Below are 19,476 nucleotides of genomic sequence, written 5' to 3'. Positions count from 1 at the left end.
CTTTTCTTAAACTTGCTAACCAGTTCCTAAATCTCTGTAATTCTGTGGGAATTCTTCGGGAATTATAGGGAACTAGAGGCCCGGTGCATGAAATTCATGCACGGGGGGCGGGGGTGTCCCTCAGCCCAGCCTGCAACCTCTCCAATCTGGGACATCCCTCTCACAATCCAGGACTGCTGGCTCCCAACTGCTTGCCTGCCTGCCTTCCTGATTGCCCCTAACCGCTTCTGCCTGCCAGCCTGATCACCCCCTAACCACTCTGCTGCCAGCCTGTTTGCCCCCAACTTCCCTCCTCTGCCGGCCTGGTCACCCCTAACTGCCCTCTCCTGCAGGGTTGATCACCTCAAACTGCCCTCCCTTGCAGGCCTGGTCCTTCTCAACTGCCCTCCCTTGCAGGCTGGGTGCCTCCCAACTGCCCTCTCCCGCTGGCCATCTTGTGGTGGCCATCTTGTGTCCACATGGGGGCAGGATCTTTGACCACATGGGGGCAGCTATATTGTGTGTTGCAGTGATGATCAATCTGTATATTACTCTTTTATTAGATAGGATAGAGGCCTGGTACAGGGGTGGGGGCCAGCTGGTTTGCCCTGAAGGGTGTCCCAGATCAGGGTGGGGGTTCCCTTGGGGCATGGGGCGGCCTGAGCGAGGGGCCTGTGGTGGTTTGCAGGCCGGCCACGCCCCCTGGCAACCCAAGAGGAGGCCCTGGTATATGGAATTTATTTATCTTCTACAATTGAAACTTTGTAGCCTGGAGCGGAGCCAAGCCTGGGGCTCCCTCCGAGGTCGGCAGCCATTTGTGTTGGGGTTATAATTGAAACTTTGTTGCCTTAAGTGGGTGGGCCCTGCCAGGGTGTGCTGAAAGCTTTGCTTCCCCTGTTGCCAGCAGCAACCCTGGCCTGCTCTCTCAAGCTCCATTCTGCCACCATTTGTTTGAATTTGTTTACCTTCTATAATTGAAACTTTGTAGCTTGAGTGGAGGCTTAGGCCTGGCAATGGCAGGCGGAAAGCTTGGCTTCCTCTGTTACCTAGGAAACCTTGCTCTCTGTGGCTGTAGCCATCTTGGTTTGGGTTAATTTGCATGCTCGCTCTGATTGGATGGTGGACGTGGCTTGTGGGCATGGCTTGTGGGTGTGTCGGAGGTATGGTCAATTTGCATATTTGTCTATTACTAGGTAGGATTGATTTCAAGAGGGAGGGAGATAGAAACATCAATGATGAGAGAGAATCATTGATCGGCTGCCTCCTGCACACCCCACACTGGGGGTAGAGCGCACAAACTGGGCATTCTGACTGGGAATAGAAACAGTGACCTCCAAGTTCACAGGTAAACAATTAATCACTGAGCCTGGCTGCTTTTTGTATATATATATAATAAGGTAGTATTACAATATCAATTTTTTTCTATGCGAATACTCAATTTTTCCAGCGTAAGTTTTAAATAGTTCCCTTTTCTTTTTGTGACCTATCTCTCAATCTATATCTAACTTTTCTAGTCTGCTTCATTGGTTAACTTGTCAGTACCACAGTATCAACTAATAATATTATATTTTTTGTCTCTCTTGAGACACAAATACTAAGTCCTGTAAATGGGATTAGGGAATAACCTGAAATTTTGGCCAATGGAGATACTTTAAATTGCTAAAATGAAATAGAATTTTCCTCAAATGTTTCTGTACCAGTGTGACAGATAGAACATATTGGTTATATGAATAACAATAAAACATAAAAAGTTAATACTCATGGTAAAAATCAGGACTTTAATTAATGGTGTGATAGCAATATCATGATACCTCTTATGTAATAGCATTTCTACTAACCTTAAACATTATATAAAGCTTGCCCTTCCAAAGAGTCAAATTAGAGGAAAGTTTTTTGAAAGTCTGCGTTTGAGGAGCTGTCACATCTCAGTATTAAGAGGTAAGTATCTATTAATTAGGGAATGTCATAGTCCGTCTAAAAATCATTATCCTATCTGCTTAACATCCACTGCTAGCTATATGTGTGCCATAACAGAGAAAAACTAAAAAAACAAACAAAAGTAAACTAAAAAAAAACCCACAACAGTTGGAAAGTATCAAGAAAATACAACTAATAAGCTAATATATGGGTTTTGATGTTGTTTAGTCACTAAAGAAAATGACTGAGGAATCCAGCTTAGTAACAAAGAACAGGACTTACAAAGTGTTTTTGTTTTTATAGTGTATGACACTTGAGTAATTTTTCCTGCCCTGGCAATAGCAGACTTGATGATTGAATTGGTTTCCAGAATACTAATTTTTAATGTTCTAAATGTATAGAGATAAACACCTCTTAGACTATAAAATATGTATGTTTCTCATATTTGTTTGAAGTTATTTTCTTAGGAAGGATTTCTCTGCCCTGTTCATATCTTGTTCAGTCTTATTTAAATTCCTAAGTCATTTTTCTGTGAGCTACTATTACCTCATACCTTTGTAGAGATGCCTGTTTTGGTCTGTATGTTTGAAAGATGTGGCTAAAGGGCTTTACTAAAGGGCTGAATGTGAATGTGAGGGAAGAAAAAACGTTATAAATGAATCCAAGTCTGTTGGTTGAGCAATTGGAAAACTTGATTAATCATCAAATGAGATAAAGAAATCCTAGTGGCCGCATGTTTGGAAAAGGGGAAAGATGGGATTTTGATATGGTCAGTAAGGGATTTTGATATGGTCAGTAAGAAATATCTATTAGTGGAAATGTTAGGTTGGCACTTGAATATATCATTTTGAAGTTCAAGGAAGAGGTTTTGCCTTAAGGTGTAAATAAATAGGGGAGCCATTCGCATATAGTGGCATTTAAAGCTACAAGACCATTAAATCACAAAGGGAGTAGCTACACATGTCAAGGATTAGCATCAGATTGATACCAGACCAGTTTCTTTGCTCAAGAAATAATACTATTAGTATGTCATGATTTATTCTAAGAAAACCTGTGTTGTTTCCTGCTTATATGTACTTCCTTCAGTACTTAATTTTATAATCTGCTTTGTAATGTAGTCCAGAATCAATATCAAACTCATCATTCTAGGGAATAAATTCTTAACACTGTGGGATAAAAAGTTTTTATCTCTTCTGGGTAAAAACTTTCAGTTTCCCCTTGAGCTGAGTAATCTATGTCTCTTTGTCTAAAGGCAAAGCCAATCAATTTTGTAGGGAACAATTAAGTGAAGATGACTAGCTTGTAATAAATGAGACACAATTTTCAAAATCATGATGTGGAAGAGAGAAAATCAGAGATGGGTCAAGAACACAATCTAAAACTCTAAATTGTAAAACCATCTACTTCTCTCATTCTTTCCACTAATGTTTTCCCTACCTAGCTATATTTCATTATAAGCAGTTGTTAGAGGCAGCTATTACTAAGATGGGAAAGAATGGGAAAATTTAAAATATTGTTTTGTTAAAAAAATAAAACTTCAAAACATCTGGGCTCTGCACTGAGAAATATTTTTGGTGAGACTGAAATGATTATGTAAAAGATTATGCAGAAGCAGCAGCAACTGAATTTCCTCTTTGCTGCCTACATGTGAAATCTCCTTCTACTTTTACAGCAGTTTGTGTCAAATGCTACGAACGTTGAATGGATTGGTCTAGTTTTCCCAGTTTTTAAATCCTTGAAGGTTAAGGCTTTAACTGTGGGTGTCCTATATATTTGCCAATGATTGGAAAGGCTGCCCACTTTATGTTTAGTTTCGATCTTTGTTGTCTGTGGCAGAAGCATGTTCTCCATCGAAGGGCCTTTCTCACTCTTCTGAAAAGCACCCAAAATTCAGCCAGGTGAAGGGAGGAGACATGAATGACAAAAGATTATATCAAAGAGGAAATCAAAACCAAAAAGGTGGCCCAGACTCTCAGGACAAACCCTATGCTCTGGGTCTGAGGTAAATGTGAGTTAGAGGGTTATGTTACCACCTTAGCCGGAGCTGTTAGGCCAGTATATTTGTTGTCACTGGAAAAAAGAGCATAGCCAAGTCACACTTCCCAGTGGAGGAAAGAGTGGTGTCAGAATTTCAAGAAGGTCCAAATCGGGACACCTGTGTGCCAGATAGGCCCAGCTGCACATGTGGGCTGGCCAGTTCTGCAGGACACCATCTGCTCAGCACATGAAGTGCCAGTTTCTTTGCTGAGGATGGGTTTGAAGAATGGGATTCTTTAAAGAGAAAGTTCACAGCTCAGCTGTGACATCCTTCGCCTTTCTCATATTTTAAAATAAACAATTTTCGGAAGAGGGGATTAAAAGCTTACGTTTAAGAGATGACAAGTAGGGTATATTGTTAGCTCCAGGAGAGTTGCTCAGAAGTCCTCCTTCAGATCGGCATTTGGCTTTTCATTCTGGTGACTGATGAAGTATGACTGTAACTCTCAGAAAATTCCAGGTGTTAAGCATGTGCACATTCCAAAAATGCTCTATGTTCCTGCCGCTGGGTTTGCAATTATCAGACCAACAAGGGAATATTTCTCTTCCTTAGTCTTCCTAAAACACAATGAGACATTTGGCCCACACCAGGACTCCCTAATAATTTATGGAATTCTGATCAGAGTAAACATGGTGAACAATCCAGAAGCTATTGAACAATTAGTATTAGCTGCTCTTTTCTCCCTGCACTAAAACTGACATCTAGAAGAGAATAAACTAGTAATCACTCCTTTGATTTTGGGGGCTAAATTTCCCACAAACTACCTTTAAGTGCTTGTTTAGCAATGCTACCTTTTAGTAATGATCAGATACTTATAAGGTTTATTTTTTCCTTTAATGGGTAATTGTAGTTAATCCCCTTGAATATTATGGCATTTTGGTTTCTTCATCAGACCTGAGAAGACAAGGACTTCAATAATGTTTCTAATATACAGGCACAGTTCTATGAAGTCCTCAAACTCCTATAAAAAAAATAAAACCCCAATATGGGGAAAATAATTTTATTCACTTTTTTTTTAGATTGATAAGAAAATAAAAAGACAACTTAAATTTTTATACTATACATATTGTTGCATTATCATCCTGAAAATGCACTAATTTTTTTCTCAATTCATACAAGGTCTGCTCCAGTAAAACATGCTTGTCTGTCTCTGTGTAATTAAAACTATCTTGTACAAGAAATGAAGTACATAAAAGAATATTCAGACATGTTTGCTAAACTAGTCACTCTTCAGTTTTGGTGATATCTCTCCATTTTTGTTCTTTTAATTTAAAACAAATTCTTTTTATTCTTCCCCTCCACCCTCTGTCTTTGGCAACCACCAATTTTTTATCTGTATCTATAAGCTTTCAGTTTGTCTGTTTATTTGTATTTTTCTTAAGATTCTACATATAAGAGAGATCATATGGTATTTGTTTTTCTATCTGACTTTTTTTCACTTAGCATAATGCCATCAAGGTATATCTATGTTGTTGCAAATGGCAACATATCATTCTTGTTTATGACTGAATAATATATATCTCACAACTTGTTTATCCATTCATTCATTGATGAACTCTCAGGTTATTTTCATACCTTGGCTATTGTAAATAATGCTGCAATGAGGGTGCAATATATCTTTTCAGGTAGTGTTTTTATCTTCTTTGAATACATATCCAGAAGTGGAATTGTTGGATCATATGGTAGTTATATTCTCCAATTTTTAAGGAACCTTGATACTGTTTTCTATAGTGGCTGTGCCAATTTACATCCCCACCAATAATACACAAAGGTTCCATTTTGTCCACAGCCTCATTAACACTTGTTATTTCTTGTCTTTTTGATATAGGTGTGAGGTGATGTCTCACTGTGGGTTTGATTTGCACATTCCTGATGATTAATGGTGTACAGCATATTTTCATGTACCTATTGGTCATTTGTATGATGTCCCATATGAATCTCATTCACTTTCATGAATTAAAAAAAAAATCAAGTGGTCTCTCATTTAACTCAGAAAGGCAAAACTATTCAATATTAAAACCGTAATCAAATAACTCTGAGTTTGAAGCTGAGCCATCGTGGGAGCACACATACCAAATGCTGAGCTAGTTCATAATGGATATGGTCACTTTTCTAGCATCTTCCTTCTTGCCTGACTACTTCCCTCAAACATTCACTGTGCTCTGCACAAGATAGAAGCTTATAGGGTATTGAGAAGATTAAGTGAGATAACACAAAGTTCTTGACATAAAGTAGGCTCTGAAAGACTGTCAGTTGCCCTATCTTTTAGAAGCAAGATACTATGATCGTTTAATATCCTATCACACTAGTGCTGGCTGTAAGTTATTGCTTGGAATGTACTGAAAATGTATAGTGATACCACTTCCAAGATCAGACTGCAGTATCCATGAATGGGCAATGGCTATGATTTGGAGGTTGGCCTATTTATCCTGCTTGATTTTATGTTATCAGATGTGCTCTTCCTTTCCTTTCCATACATATTAGCTACAGAATATCACTCCTTCAATTCCTTATATTAAATATCATTATGATTGCTATGAGATCTTCATTGAGTTTATGATTCTTAAATCTGATAGCATGGATTCCAAATTATTAATTTGTCTGTTGCTTTGCCCGCTCTGCCTTGATACCCTAAGGTATTTTAAATCTTGAAATTTCAGAACATTCTGGTCTCAACCATCAGAGCATTCTTTCCAGTGAGTCTCTGACTCTCCCAGAAGTAGACTTCTTAAAAAAACAGAAACACTGGTGAGAATGGGCTATACTCTTCTTTATTGATGTTTACTAAGAACAGAATTATATTTTTAGCACTTACTTTTTAAGTATCAGGCCATCAAATATCAATTGTTCTTTTGTAAAAAAAAAAAAGCTTGTTTTTTCTAACAAGATGTCACAGTGCACACTCCAATCCAATTTGTAATCAATCACAGGGAGGGCTATAGCATGTTGGTCACTTGCACAGAACAATGAGAACCAATAGAGACTAAAATTCAGTTACAATGTGTTGCAGCTGGTGTGGCCAAGACCCCTTGGAAATGTAATTTCAAGATTTTTCTTGTTAAAAAGCTATTTCCTTCTGAAGAGTATTGGAAGATAGCAGCAGGGCAAATACTAGTAGGCAAGCAGGGAAATTTACAAGAATTTCCAGAGAGCATTTTGGAAGCTTTGTATAAATTTCAACAACTGCAAAAACATTCTTACTGAGTTAAGCAGTTTGGCTTTTCCTCTGAACTTTTAATTGGATATGTTTGCATTAAAAAAATAATAACCTTTGACAGACTTTTTTTTTGCCTCAACTCTTGTATTTATCTAATAAGTGGCACTTGAAAAAAAATGTGTCACCAAACTGGTATCTATGGAATTATACTGGGTCTAATTTGTTCCTGCCTCTTCTTTCAGGAAAAGAGTGGGTTTGGGGTGGGGAACTTACTGCTTGCTTGCACTCATTAATTGCTTCATGAACACCATGATTCTCTGAGAAATAGTAACCATATTACATAAATTTTGACCAGGTTCCTCTAATGGAGAAGACCTCATTACAAAACAACATTACATACATTTTTAAAAAAATTAAGACTATAAACACAACTGAGGGTTTTCCATCTTAAAGTGCTCATCCCCATTAAAGGGTTTTACAATTGTAGCCTCAGTACAGATTTCATAACTGAGAGTCTTTGGAACTTTTTGGAATTGTTTCCAAAAATACACCACTTTTTTTTTTTTTTTACAAGCTCACCTTCTGTGGGATATTTGGTTTATGGGGACAACACAAAATCACTCAGAGCTAATTTTTTAATGTGGTATGTTAATCAATATGTATAATATTGTTTATGGTCATAAGGTCAAAATAAATAAACATAAAGATGACTTCTAAAATTAGTTTTTTAAAAAAGGTCTAAATGACAATATCAAAGGAATGAGTTGTCTATAATGACTAATTTTGAAAAATAATGTTAGAGTGTGTTTATTTAAAAAAAATCTGTGGCATCATTTTGATCTTGTATTTTTATCAAATTTCTATTTTTTTATATATGCCAGCATACGTTCTATCCATACACTCTATCTGTAGTAAGAACTTTATCACATCCCCTCCACCAATTCATCCTGAGGTCACCAGACTCCTATCTTCCTCCTAGTGCAATTTTGTAATGTCTTACCTCACTTCTAATTCCTTGTAAGCCTGTCTCTTCCCACTAATTTAGTGTGTTGCAAATTATGAAATTAAGAGCAGGCTTCCTCAGGGATCACTGGGGCTTTTACAAAGGAAAACATTAATTTCTTCTTAAGTATTTGGAAAAGTAAAGGCAGGCAGTGCCTCTTCACACTGTCAGCATAATGTCTGGCATGAATAGACCTTTTTGTTGACTGTTTATGGAGATGGTCTTACTCTTTCAGGTCACCTGACTTTCCACAAAGGGAACCAGAGTCTCATCCACGAAGAATGAAAATCAATAACTAGATCACATATTCTGTTAATAATGACGTTTTTTAATACAGAGATTGATATCCTGCTTTGTTATATTCATGCTTCACTTACAGCAGAAAGCAGAATGCTCCCATTCTTACCATAATTAAAGTTAAGATGACTAGCTAAGAGATGCAATACCAGCGTCCGTCCTTAGAAATTATTATAAAAAGGAAAACTCATCAAATTGTTAGCTCTAATGTGGTATTAGAAATAGAGGCATGAACTGGACAATTTCTAGGTGTATCTTTCAACCTTAAAATTCTAACTGAATTCCCCAAGAAGATTACGATTGCTTTTATAGCTACACAGACCAAGGATCCAGCGTATGTCTAACAAATGTTGTTTATTTGTTTGTTTTTACTGTGATCACAGCATCTAATACACCTAAGAAGTAAGTAAGCAATGAGCAGGTTGACTGACTTCCCTGAACCATTTAATCATATATGAATTCAGAAACATGCCAATAACTAGTCTCCAGCTGGTTTCTCTGGCATGCTGTTTCTCTGCGGGCAGCACAGTGTGGTGATGGAGGACACAGACTCAAGTAGGACTGCTTGGCTTTACATCTCAACTTGGCACTCCCCGATGGTGTAGCCCGAGGGGTAGAGTAGAAAGAAAGAAGATAACTGTGGGGCATGTTGAGAAATTTTTATTTCATGCTCCAGGAACGTATATAAATGAAGATTTTTACTTTAGAAAGCTCACATTTGATTTTGTGTGAAATATAGTTTGAAAAACTACTAAACTGTTACAATAGTGTAATAGTCTATCATAAATGATAACGATTTGAGTCAAAGCAATGGCATTTGAGATAACAATAAATCAGCAAAAGATATCAAAATTAATGAAGGAATCCTGTAAATTAGAGAAATACTAAAGACTTGGTTGCCTGATTACTAACAGTTTGAAGTTAGAGATAAAAGGTTTAATTTATCACATAAAAAATAATTTTTTGTATAATTGATTCTGGAAAAACTTCCAAAAGAGTTGAGCAGGCAAAAAGGCAGCAGGAGTTTTAACCAAGCTAACGGTAGATATCTGCATATGTGAAATGACTTCAAAAGAAGGAAATACTATTAACAAAGAAAGAAAATGGAACAGAAAGAAAAGAGGACTGAGGAGAGAATGTGGAAAATGCCCACGTTCATGAGTAGAAGGTTGTGGAGCAATCAGTGAAAAGAAATAAAGAGGAATGAGCCAGAGAGGAAAAGAGAAATATTTAATATTACAAAAGCAAAGGGATATGTAAGGAATAAAGGATAGAAAACAGTTTACAAAGTACAGAGGGTGTTTACTGGGGGGAAAAAAAGACTTCGGATTTCCAGGGACAAATTAGCAAAATGCCTTTTGAGCCAAATTTCAAAGGGTTGAGATGAAGTAAAGCTAAAATGAGCAAATGAAGACTATTATCTGAAAGTTAGCTATCATTTTGATCATTTTAAATGACAACTTTTCCCCCTTCCTCACATTTGGATGACTCTTTTTAGTTCATTATTAGATACTTATTGGCAAAAGGTTTGTTTCCAATAGGCTAAATTTATCGTACACTTCAAGGAGATGACTTTCACTCTCAATGTAACATTGTTAAAATTTTTCCAAGTTACCTGAATCATAAAAAATTGAAATAAAACAAACCAAAAGAAAAGTAAGTGAAGAGTATGATGTGGGAATAATGAGTCTGAATTTCTGAGTCCTGTTAGCAGGAGAGCTACATTCAAAGAGGGTCGTAAACCTTCCCCCTTCTCAGCAAGCTCGCTGGGCTCCCGGCTTTGTGCACAGAGCGTGGAGAAGCTCGTCTTTGCAGAGGCTATCTTACTTTGGAGAGTATCGAATTAATGTTGCTGTCAGTGGATTCTAGCATGTTCTTCAATTGTTATGGTTCCCGTGCTTAAATGACTAACATTGCGCCTGGCCGGCGTGGCTCAGTTGTTGAGCATCGACCTATGAACCAGGAGGTCACTGTTGGATTCCCGGTCAGGGTACACGCCTGGGTTGCAGGCTCATCCCCAGTGTGGGCTGTGCAGGAGGCAGCCGATCAATGATTTTCTCTCATCACTGATGTTTCTCTCTCTCTCTCCCTTCTCCTTTCTTCTTTGAAATCAATCAAAATATATTTTTAATAGAAATGGCTAATATTGCAGTGGTTGTTAGGACCTCCACTTATCGTGATTATATTTTCAATATCTGGTGTACCCTTGCTTCTGTGTAGTTTCACCAATTAATTACTTTTTTACAACATGTCTTAATACCCCTCTTAGTGTTAACATGCAATACAAGAAATGTTATAGCGTGTGCACATGTGTGTGTGTGTGTGTGTGTGTGTGTGTGTGGTCTTGTTTTACAATTCCTGGCATTTGTGTGTAATTGAGTTCATTCCTTTCCTTCATGTACGTGACATGCATTAATTTAGTCGCCCCTCCCAGCTTGCTGGGGAAGCTTAAACAGCCACTTTCTATTTTGTGCACGAGCACTTGACCTTACTTATTTCTGTGCTGGTGGCCGTAATAAAGATACTCAGCACAATAACTACGTGTGCACTGTCCTCTTTCTCCCTTTAGCCAGGAAAATGTGTTGTTATTACTATGGCTGCTGATGTTATTGTTATCCTATTTTGAAGATTTAAAAAGAAAAAGAACCAGAACTAAGTGACTTTTCAAAGACATTAGCAAGTGAGTGGTGAGCAGGAATGTAGAGCGTGTTAGGAAACTGAAGTGCCATAGGGCTACTGCAGACCGTCAGAAAGGCGGCTAGGAGGGGTCGAAGTAGGGAGAAAGCAGGAGCAGACTCTCAACCCGGACAGCTTCCCCGGCCTGGTTAGCGGGATGTCAGCTGAACCAACTTCAAGCCTCTGCAGGGAGGCCATAGAGAAGTCCTCAGCTTGCCGCCATCAGTGGGCACGTGGTGGCACTCGGATGCAGGGAGATAGGTACAGGGAGTGTGTGGTGGTTGCCATGAGAAGAGAAGAGAAATATAATTTATCCAATACAATTATCTTCTACTTGGGCAACACTATAATTTATCGGACAGAGTAAAGAAACGGGGAGGGGGGTGTACTTGCCTTGATGACAGTGAAGAATTCTTGGCAGGGAGGCAAGGAAAGGCAGAGATGAAAATGATGAAGGGGTCTGGTGCCTGCCTTTGTAACCATGAAGTGCTAACATACTTTGGCTGCTCAGTAGCAGCAGTTGGCAGCAACAGAGGGCTTGGGTTTTGCTGTGGTTTTTAATGAACCTAGAGTTTATACCCATGTCATTAGAAGATACAGAGGGAAGAATAAAATAAAGGCCCATGTTCCTCTTAAGTCCAGAATAGCCTTAGCAAATTGTAGCAGCATAACCTGGTAGTTGAGTAGGCAGGCTCTGACATTATTTTGGCTTTCTCCACTTAATGCTGTGTGATTTGCACAAATTACATAACCTCTCTGTGCCTCAGTAGAATTATTGTTTTAGTATTTATAAAATATTCCATCACTTATAAAATAAGGGTGATACTAGGACTTGCTTCAAAACTGCTGAGAGAAACAGGAGTTAATTTAAATAAAGTATTTAGCACAGTGGCTGGTACAGAGTAAATAATCAATAAATGGAACCACTTACTATAATCTAAGGTGTGCTATGACTACTTGCAAGCCAATTTAAGGAAAAAATATTCTGAAAATTACTCTTTTCTCCCAGTCTCCAGAAGAAAAGAATATATAATTCCACATGATAAATCATAAAATAGAGAACTAACATATTTTAGAAAATATTTGGTTAGGTCTACCACTTGAAGAAGTCACTCTCCTTAATTGTGATGCTTTGAGTTATTTTACCACTTAGTGTACTTATTAATTAATTGAATTTATTTGTTTGTTTTAGACAGGGTGGGGAAGTTAAAATTTTGTATTATTATGAAAATATATAAATTTAAGCTATTATGTATACCAAATATAATGCATAAACAGAATCAACCAATTAAATTATACACTAACATATTTTAACATATATCTGATGCACATTTCTTTATTTTATTTGACTATGGAAGAGAGATAAATAACTTTTTAAAAAAGTGACTACTTTTGTGTTTTGCTGGTGTTATTTTTACATTTATTATTTGGAGCACATAGATAATTCTAAACTAGTATTAAGATCCCCTCAGAAATTAAAAAAAAAAAAAGATTCCCCTCAGATATAATCTGTTTATAGGTTCCGTGGTTGTGGAAAAAGTGTAAGAATAATTATCCTGTTTTTAGAGGTACATGAATGAATTATTTGAGTTAAAATACAAAGAAATTTAAATCAGATATTGAAGTATCTCTGCTTAATAGGTTTCTCTGATTCGATTTACCATTACAAAATCCAGGACTGATGGGATGAACTCTTCTTAAGGACTTCTGAGTAGATGTTGGTGATATTCCTGCCCTTTATGCCTTAATTTGAACCCAAAGAACTGGGCAGTGACCCAAAGTTGTTGCCATGCAAAACCCATTGGGAAGTCACTATTTCAAATATTTGGATGGTGACTTTTCTTCCTGTGGACAAATGTTTCTCTAAAAAAAAAAAATCCCATATTTTACATCAGTTGACCTCTTTGAGAGACTGGTTTTTACATCAGTTGACCTCTTTGAGAGACTGGTTTATACATGCCCTAAAAAATTCCAACAATTAGACAAAAATATGTCGTTTTTCTTTAGTTCCTGGCAAGAGTGGACGGAAGAGGAAGAGAAAATTAACTTCTGTTTGCCTTACATAGTAATACTAAATTTTTGTTTTTCATCCCATATTTAATTTTTCTATGCAAACTTAAAGCAATTCTATGCAATGCAGAAGTCCACCTATTAATTATTATGAATTTTGTTTTCTTTTGGGTTTGTTTCAAAAAAAAATTTAAATGACTCATTAAGAGACACGGACAGACATAAAATTGCCTAAATCTATTCAGTCATCAGATAAAATCTAGGAGTAGCTTTACCTGCTTTTTTTTTTTTTTTTTTTTTTTTTTGTAGATGAGTACCAGTGACTGGAGGTATAATAAAGTAAAATGACTTTAAAGAGCCATCAGGGAGTTACAGAAATAAAATTGTAATTTATTTTGATGTTACATCAATACCAAGAAATTAACTCAGAAGCGACTGAGTTGAAAATGGTAAATATATTGAGTATTATAAAAGGCCTCTATAATTTAACAGATTATTTTAATGCACATTTTAAATGATTGTGCAGGGAAAATAAAAGGAAGTGGTAATATTCTCCTAGAACACATATCAGTTACCTTTCTATTATATTGCTTTCTCTACTTTTAAAAAATACAAGATTTGAAACATCCTGGGAAGGAGTTTGTATCAGAGGGAAGCACTAAGCAAGATTATGATAGGGTCCAAGTCACAGCTGGAGTGAGTTTAAGTAACCGTGTCCCTTGCTCTCTAGTCTAGCACAAAAATAAAATGATGGATGCTCATACTTAGATTATCATTAAAATACTTTTCTTGCTATTCATAAGGTGACCTTCCACTTGTACCCACTATCATCAATTCTCAATCATTCGCAGTGAAAGGAAAGAAACCTTAGTGTGCATTGGTTCAAAATCTTTTAATTTTGGAAAATTTCAAAATTATTTGCTTTCCTGATTTCGTTTAGTGTCAACTGATGGCCACAGGAGATAGCAGATATTTACTCTCCAGCAAGGTAAAGTTGGGCTGGGGTTAAAAAAAAATCATGGATAATTTCAGAAAGTGAGGAGATGACCTATAGAAAATAGAGCGTGTAGTTTATTTCAGCAAGCAATTTCATGCGTGTTTGTTCGTGCAAATAGATACAGCATTTTTATTAAAGAAAATGCAGTATACAAAGATTAATGCTTTCTAACCAACTTTCTCTAGCTTCTGTTTCAATGTATTTCAAGCATTCTTTTTTCACAACATAACTTCATCCAAACCACTGTCCTCCAAAGGTCCAAGTTATATTAGAAAATCATGGAATCTGAATTTATAGTAAACCAGTTTCAGCTTCTTTTTAGAGACTCAGGTAGGAAGCTGATCTACCTTTAAAATATAATTATTTTCCATAGTTTTATTCATAACTTTTTAAAATTCTGGCATTCAAATCAATTAATCTTTTGTCTAAAAAAAAACAACAAAAAAAAAACCAAAGTGAAGAATAAAGACTAAAAGAAGCAATTACAAACCCAAAAGGGTTTTCATTCCCCCCCAAAAATCATTGTGTATCGCAAAGGTAAAATGATTTTATAAATTGCCGGGTTTTTTTTTATTTGTTTTTAAGATATCCTGTAAAGTTTAAATCTCAAATTCCAGAGATGATGTCAAGCAACAGTGTACTTAATCAGAATATATTTATCCATATGATATTAAATATTTTGTTTAAAATGACCTTTGATTTAGAAAATTTGCAATAGTCTCTTTAGAAATTGAAGTATATAAATATTGACACACATATATGTTAGTAACAGTCCTAACAAAACAATCCCGCTTAAAACTCATTAACAATAGATGCAGATAGAAAGTCAAATTAAAACACGAATGTGAATAATTCAGTAAAAACATTTTTACTACTTCTGTACCAATCTCCTGAATATTTCTACATTCAATTTTCTATGTCAGTTTCCATCATAACTCATAGCTTTCTTTGAAAGCAAACCTAAGAATGAGAATTATAACAACTCTGGAGAATTGCGTTTTCTCTGAGAGCCCTTTAACTCATTTCTGAAATTCAAAGGCACATTTTTAAGGAGTGATTTACAAATAATCCACCTTGCCTATAACAAGTAGAATTCCTATAAATAAGAATGTTTCTTTCATATGAAAACAAGCTACAGCGAATCAAGAAAACCTTGGGGCCCATTTAGTCTCATTTTCACTTTTGTAGATTAATAAATTATTAAATGTGTTTGATAATTTCCTCTGCAATGGCAATACATTGTTTTTTATATTGAGTCTCTATCCTGAAAGTATATCTGAAAAAAAAAACAAAAAACCTAAGTAGACAATTTTCACTACAGGATAGAAGGCCAAAGAGTAAGTGTCTAGTAAGCCTACTTGAAATTGCATCCTACAGCTCCTTGTTCCTGTATCTCTGAAATGCATATATTTCAGCATCCATCAGTCAAGAATGGGGGGAAAGGGAGAGAATTGAACTTACCAGGCCTCAGGATGACCCTACATAATTTAGGCCAGTTGACATTTTACTTCCAGACTTCTTAATCATTCATATTTTTCTATTATGGTGAATAAAAATTCAGCTTAGCTACATTTCAATTCTAGAGTTTTTCTTTGTAAAAGGAAGTGACATCTTGCCTTTTGAATAGTCTTTTCTAATTGTCATTCCATTATTGAAAATAAGAGTATTAATAATTTTGGTGACCACATAACTAATGGAATTTAGAAAATAAAGAAACTCATAAAAAGGATCCTCTTGCTACTTCAAAGAAGAGAGATTTTTCTATTTGTTTCTTTACAACAGTACGCATTTGAGATCACCCGCTAAACAAGTGAGAATCCAGAATATACAAAAGACAACCCTTCCATTTCCCAGATATCTTCCAGCAATTCAGTTCAGGGTTTTATTTTATGTTACCATTATCTCTGATATGTCTTAATCTCTTACAAACCTAATGACAAATTTTAAGGATCTAATATTGCAGTTAAATAAATATAATAAAATATATTGTGTAGTACCACTAAGTTATGGTGAGCATATGAATAATTCAACTGAAACAATTCAACTCATTTTTAAAATAAATAGATCTTCAGTTTAATGAAGACATTCAAATAGAGTTGCAGTCTGTTTAAGGAACAGATACTTGGAGAGATAGCAAAATAAACAGACATTTTATGCATATTTATATATAAACATACTATCAAAACATAAAGGAAAAGCTGGGTTCTGAGGTGCATCCCTCAGTCTAGTCCATGTAACCCCATGTCTAGTGATGACATAACTGATAATTTGACTGAGGAACATCGGGAGTTGGGGTTCAATGGTGATGCAAACAGAAAGTCCTCTACAGAAACCTACTGAATGAGCATGGATAGGAATCGAAAGGAATCTAGAAAATATTGGGTCCATTCCTCTGTCCTTGGCTGAACTAAACATTAATCTCTTTTCAACAGCTGATAAGGTAGAATTTGAAGTCAGTTGCCTTAGAGATGTCTGATGATTTGAACTGAGAGCATCTTTTCTTTACAACCTTTGCCCCATCTCATGCTGGACTTCTAAGAATATGTTAAGTTCGTTCTGGTTGAAAATGTCAGGGTGTTTCTGAGGAAAGAGAAAAAGGATAGCAGTCATGTATGTGTGGACATATGTGACGTGTGATAATGTGCAAAGGGGATGTATGCGTGTAGTGTATATGCATATGTATCGTTTATTTCCCTTGAGACTTTAGGAAACATCCTGTGGTTGCAGACCTTGTATTCCTTTGAGAGGATAGCTGAAATGTTTGACATTTCAAAGCCCAGGAAGCCTTCTGGAACTGCAAAACTAGCAAAGCTGTCCCGTGAGAGGGCAGGAGGGGGCCAGGCCTGGGCCAAGTCTTCCCTGGCTGTCATCCAGGACTGACCCCAGTTGTCACCCTTCACCCTGCCCTTTGCGCTGGGGTGAAGGTGCAGGGGAGGACACCCAGAGCTCACAGAGAGGCTGCAGCTAGTTCCTTTGATGAAACAAGGAAACCCGGATATGTGGGGCTGTGAGCTGCCTTCATGGGTTGACAGCTGTGCTGTGCGAAGTGCGTGTGCTGTTTGGCAAACTGGCTTTTGGTTTTGGCTTCCTCCAAAAGGAGCAGAAGGAGGGGCTGCCGTGGCTCCCAGTGCCCACAGGGCCCCCTCTCCTGGCCGCTAAGCGCCAACCACCGCTGGCATTGAGTGCGTGCGCTCCTGTCTTTGTGCGCATCTGTTTGTGTAACTGTTTACATGTGACTGTCAATCTATCTGTCTGTGTGACAGAGACATAGAGACGCCCACGGAAAGTTCCCTCTAGCAAAAAAAAAAAAAAAAAATGCCCCCGGGGTTTTCCTTGCTACATCGCTGGCACCCGGTCTGCTGTGCCTAGGATGCTGTCACTGTCACTCCTTATTTTGCTTCCTCCGCATGATTTATTTACAATTCTACGGGAGTAAGAAATGTGCGCCTACTGAAAAGCCTTTTCTGTCTGTGACCTCACTTCTCTGAAGAGACAACGTGTTTGAGAGGAAAGAAGAACCTGAAAGGGGGTAAGCACTCCGCCCCTCCAGAGTGTAAAAGGTAATGGTTAAGAGTCCAGGACCCAGGCACAGACTCTTGGGATTGGAATCCCGCCTGCTCGGCCACTTAAACTAGCCGCATGCCTTGGGCAAAGAGCTGCTCCCCCGTGCCTCCATTTCTCCATTTGCTGAATGGGGACAGTAACGGCGCCTTGCTCATAGAGTTGTGAAGATTAAATACATGTAAAACGCTTAGAACACTGGCAGTTGCTCTGTGTTAGATGCTAACACCATCCTCAGCATCGCTGTGTTCAGTTTGGAGAAGGGCTATTCTGGCCACTCTCCCCACCCGTTAGCACTAGATCTCTGTACATGCCCATGTCCCCATGCAAAGGCCAGACAGAACCCTACCCCGCCCGCCCCACGCCCTCCAGCAGCAGCAGCCACCCGCCTCCTCCACCCGGGAAGACCAGCTGTCAGGCGCACCACACCTGGGAGCGCGCTGGGGAGATCGAGGTGCGCAAAGGTAAAGGACTTTCTCCGGAGCGCTGGCCCCTCCCTCTCCTGGTAGAAGAGTGTATCGGGGGTGTTTTCCTACCTGCCCCAGGTTTTTGCCCTTCTTACTGCCGCCGAAAGCCAGTCCTTGGTATGTGCCCGTAGATCGATTGGAGGCCTGCAGCGGCGTCTCCCCGCCCAGAGAGGACTTGATGGAGTTGAGTTTGGCCCGCGAACTGCCGAGCTGTGAGCTCTCCACCATCAGCACCGCGGCCAGGAGGAGCAGACAGCGGGAGGAGTCCTTGCCCCGCATCCACGCGGCCATATCCGGGCGAGGGGTCCCGGGGAGGGAGGCGCAAAGGCCGGGGGGTTCTGATGCAGGGGGACGGGAGGACCCAACACGGGGCCGCTCAGTGGGGGCGCGGAGGCTCGCAGACTCCGTTCCCCAACCCCTCTTGGCGGCGGGGGCCCCGCACCTTTGTGAACTCAGTCTCACGCCTCACACCAGGAGCTAGTGCGACCCAGGCAGGACCCACTTCACCACCCGGGCAGGAAGTTCTGCAGTAACTGGAAGCGATCAAAGGTGACCCGCCTTCTCGCCAAGGAGGCGTGACCCGAGGTGCCAGAAGACTCAGCCCCGCGGACCGCACGGCTGCCGCTGCTCCTGGCCCCGCACCTCCGCGGTCTCCGCGGCCCGGTGCTCCGAGTCGCTCACCAGGTCTACACGAGTTCCTTCTCTGTTGGCCTCCCTTGCCTTTCTCGCCTCTTTCCCTCCCCTACTGGAGTCCTCCTGGTCAGTGTCAGCCGGCGCTATATTGGGAGGCCAGGCACCTCTCCCAGACCCAGCCCTCGAGGTCCGAGGCCCGCCGGGGTCCGGCCACGCGCGCGGAGGAGCGTCGGTCCCTGGGTCACGCCCGGCCGCCCAGCGCCGCCGGCGGCGTCCGCGATGCTCCGGAGCGGTCCCGCGCTCCTCTCCCGCCGCCTGGGGCTCCGCGCGCCTGCTCTCCCACCGCCGCCGCCCCCTCTGCTTTTTATAGCTTCACTTAGTGGGTTTTTTTCCCTCCGCCCCCAATTCAAGAGTGACAAAGAGTGAAAACGCTTTTCTCACCCCCCCCATGTTCCCGCCCCCCTCTCCTCCTCCCCTCGGCGGCTTCCCCTCCGGCTTCTCCCTCTCTCCCCCCTCCCATCCTCGTCCTCCCCACAATTGAGAAAATGGGTTTCACCCCCAGAGGAACGTGAGGGCTCCGAACAACAACATCCCCGGGGGGGGGGGGAGGGCCCGTGGAAGCGGGAGGAGGGCACGTGTGGACGTGGACAGCGGCTGGCCGCCACCGCGCGTGGGCACCGCCGCCCCCGTCCTTCCCTCCCGGGGCATCCTCCGTGCGCGACTCCCGGGAGGAGCGCTGGG

General features: G+C 39.7%; 1 protein-coding gene across 1 annotated transcript in view; it reads right to left on the bottom strand.

Moving 5' to 3' along the window:
* Nucleotides 1–19,129, bottom strand: part of DKK2 (dickkopf WNT signaling pathway inhibitor 2) — a 109,096-nt gene extending 89,967 nt beyond the window's left edge. Inside the window, exon 1 of the mRNA XM_079797588.1 lies at nt 18,172–19,129. Coding sequence (XP_079653714.1) covers nt 18,172–18,393 — 222 coding nt within the window. The 5' untranslated portion in view covers nt 18,394–19,129. The remainder of the gene's footprint in view (nt 1–18,171) is intronic.
* Between the last annotated feature and the right edge of the window lie 347 nt (nt 19,130–19,476).

The sequence above is a fragment of the Cnephaeus nilssonii genome (assembly GCF_951640355.1).
Source record: "Cnephaeus nilssonii genome assembly, chromosome: 1".
In the NCBI taxonomy this organism is placed as follows: Eukaryota; Metazoa; Chordata; class Mammalia; order Chiroptera; family Vespertilionidae; genus Cnephaeus; species Cnephaeus nilssonii.
The sequence above is the reverse complement of the archived record's forward strand: the minus strand, read 5'-3'. Positions and strand labels throughout refer to the sequence as shown.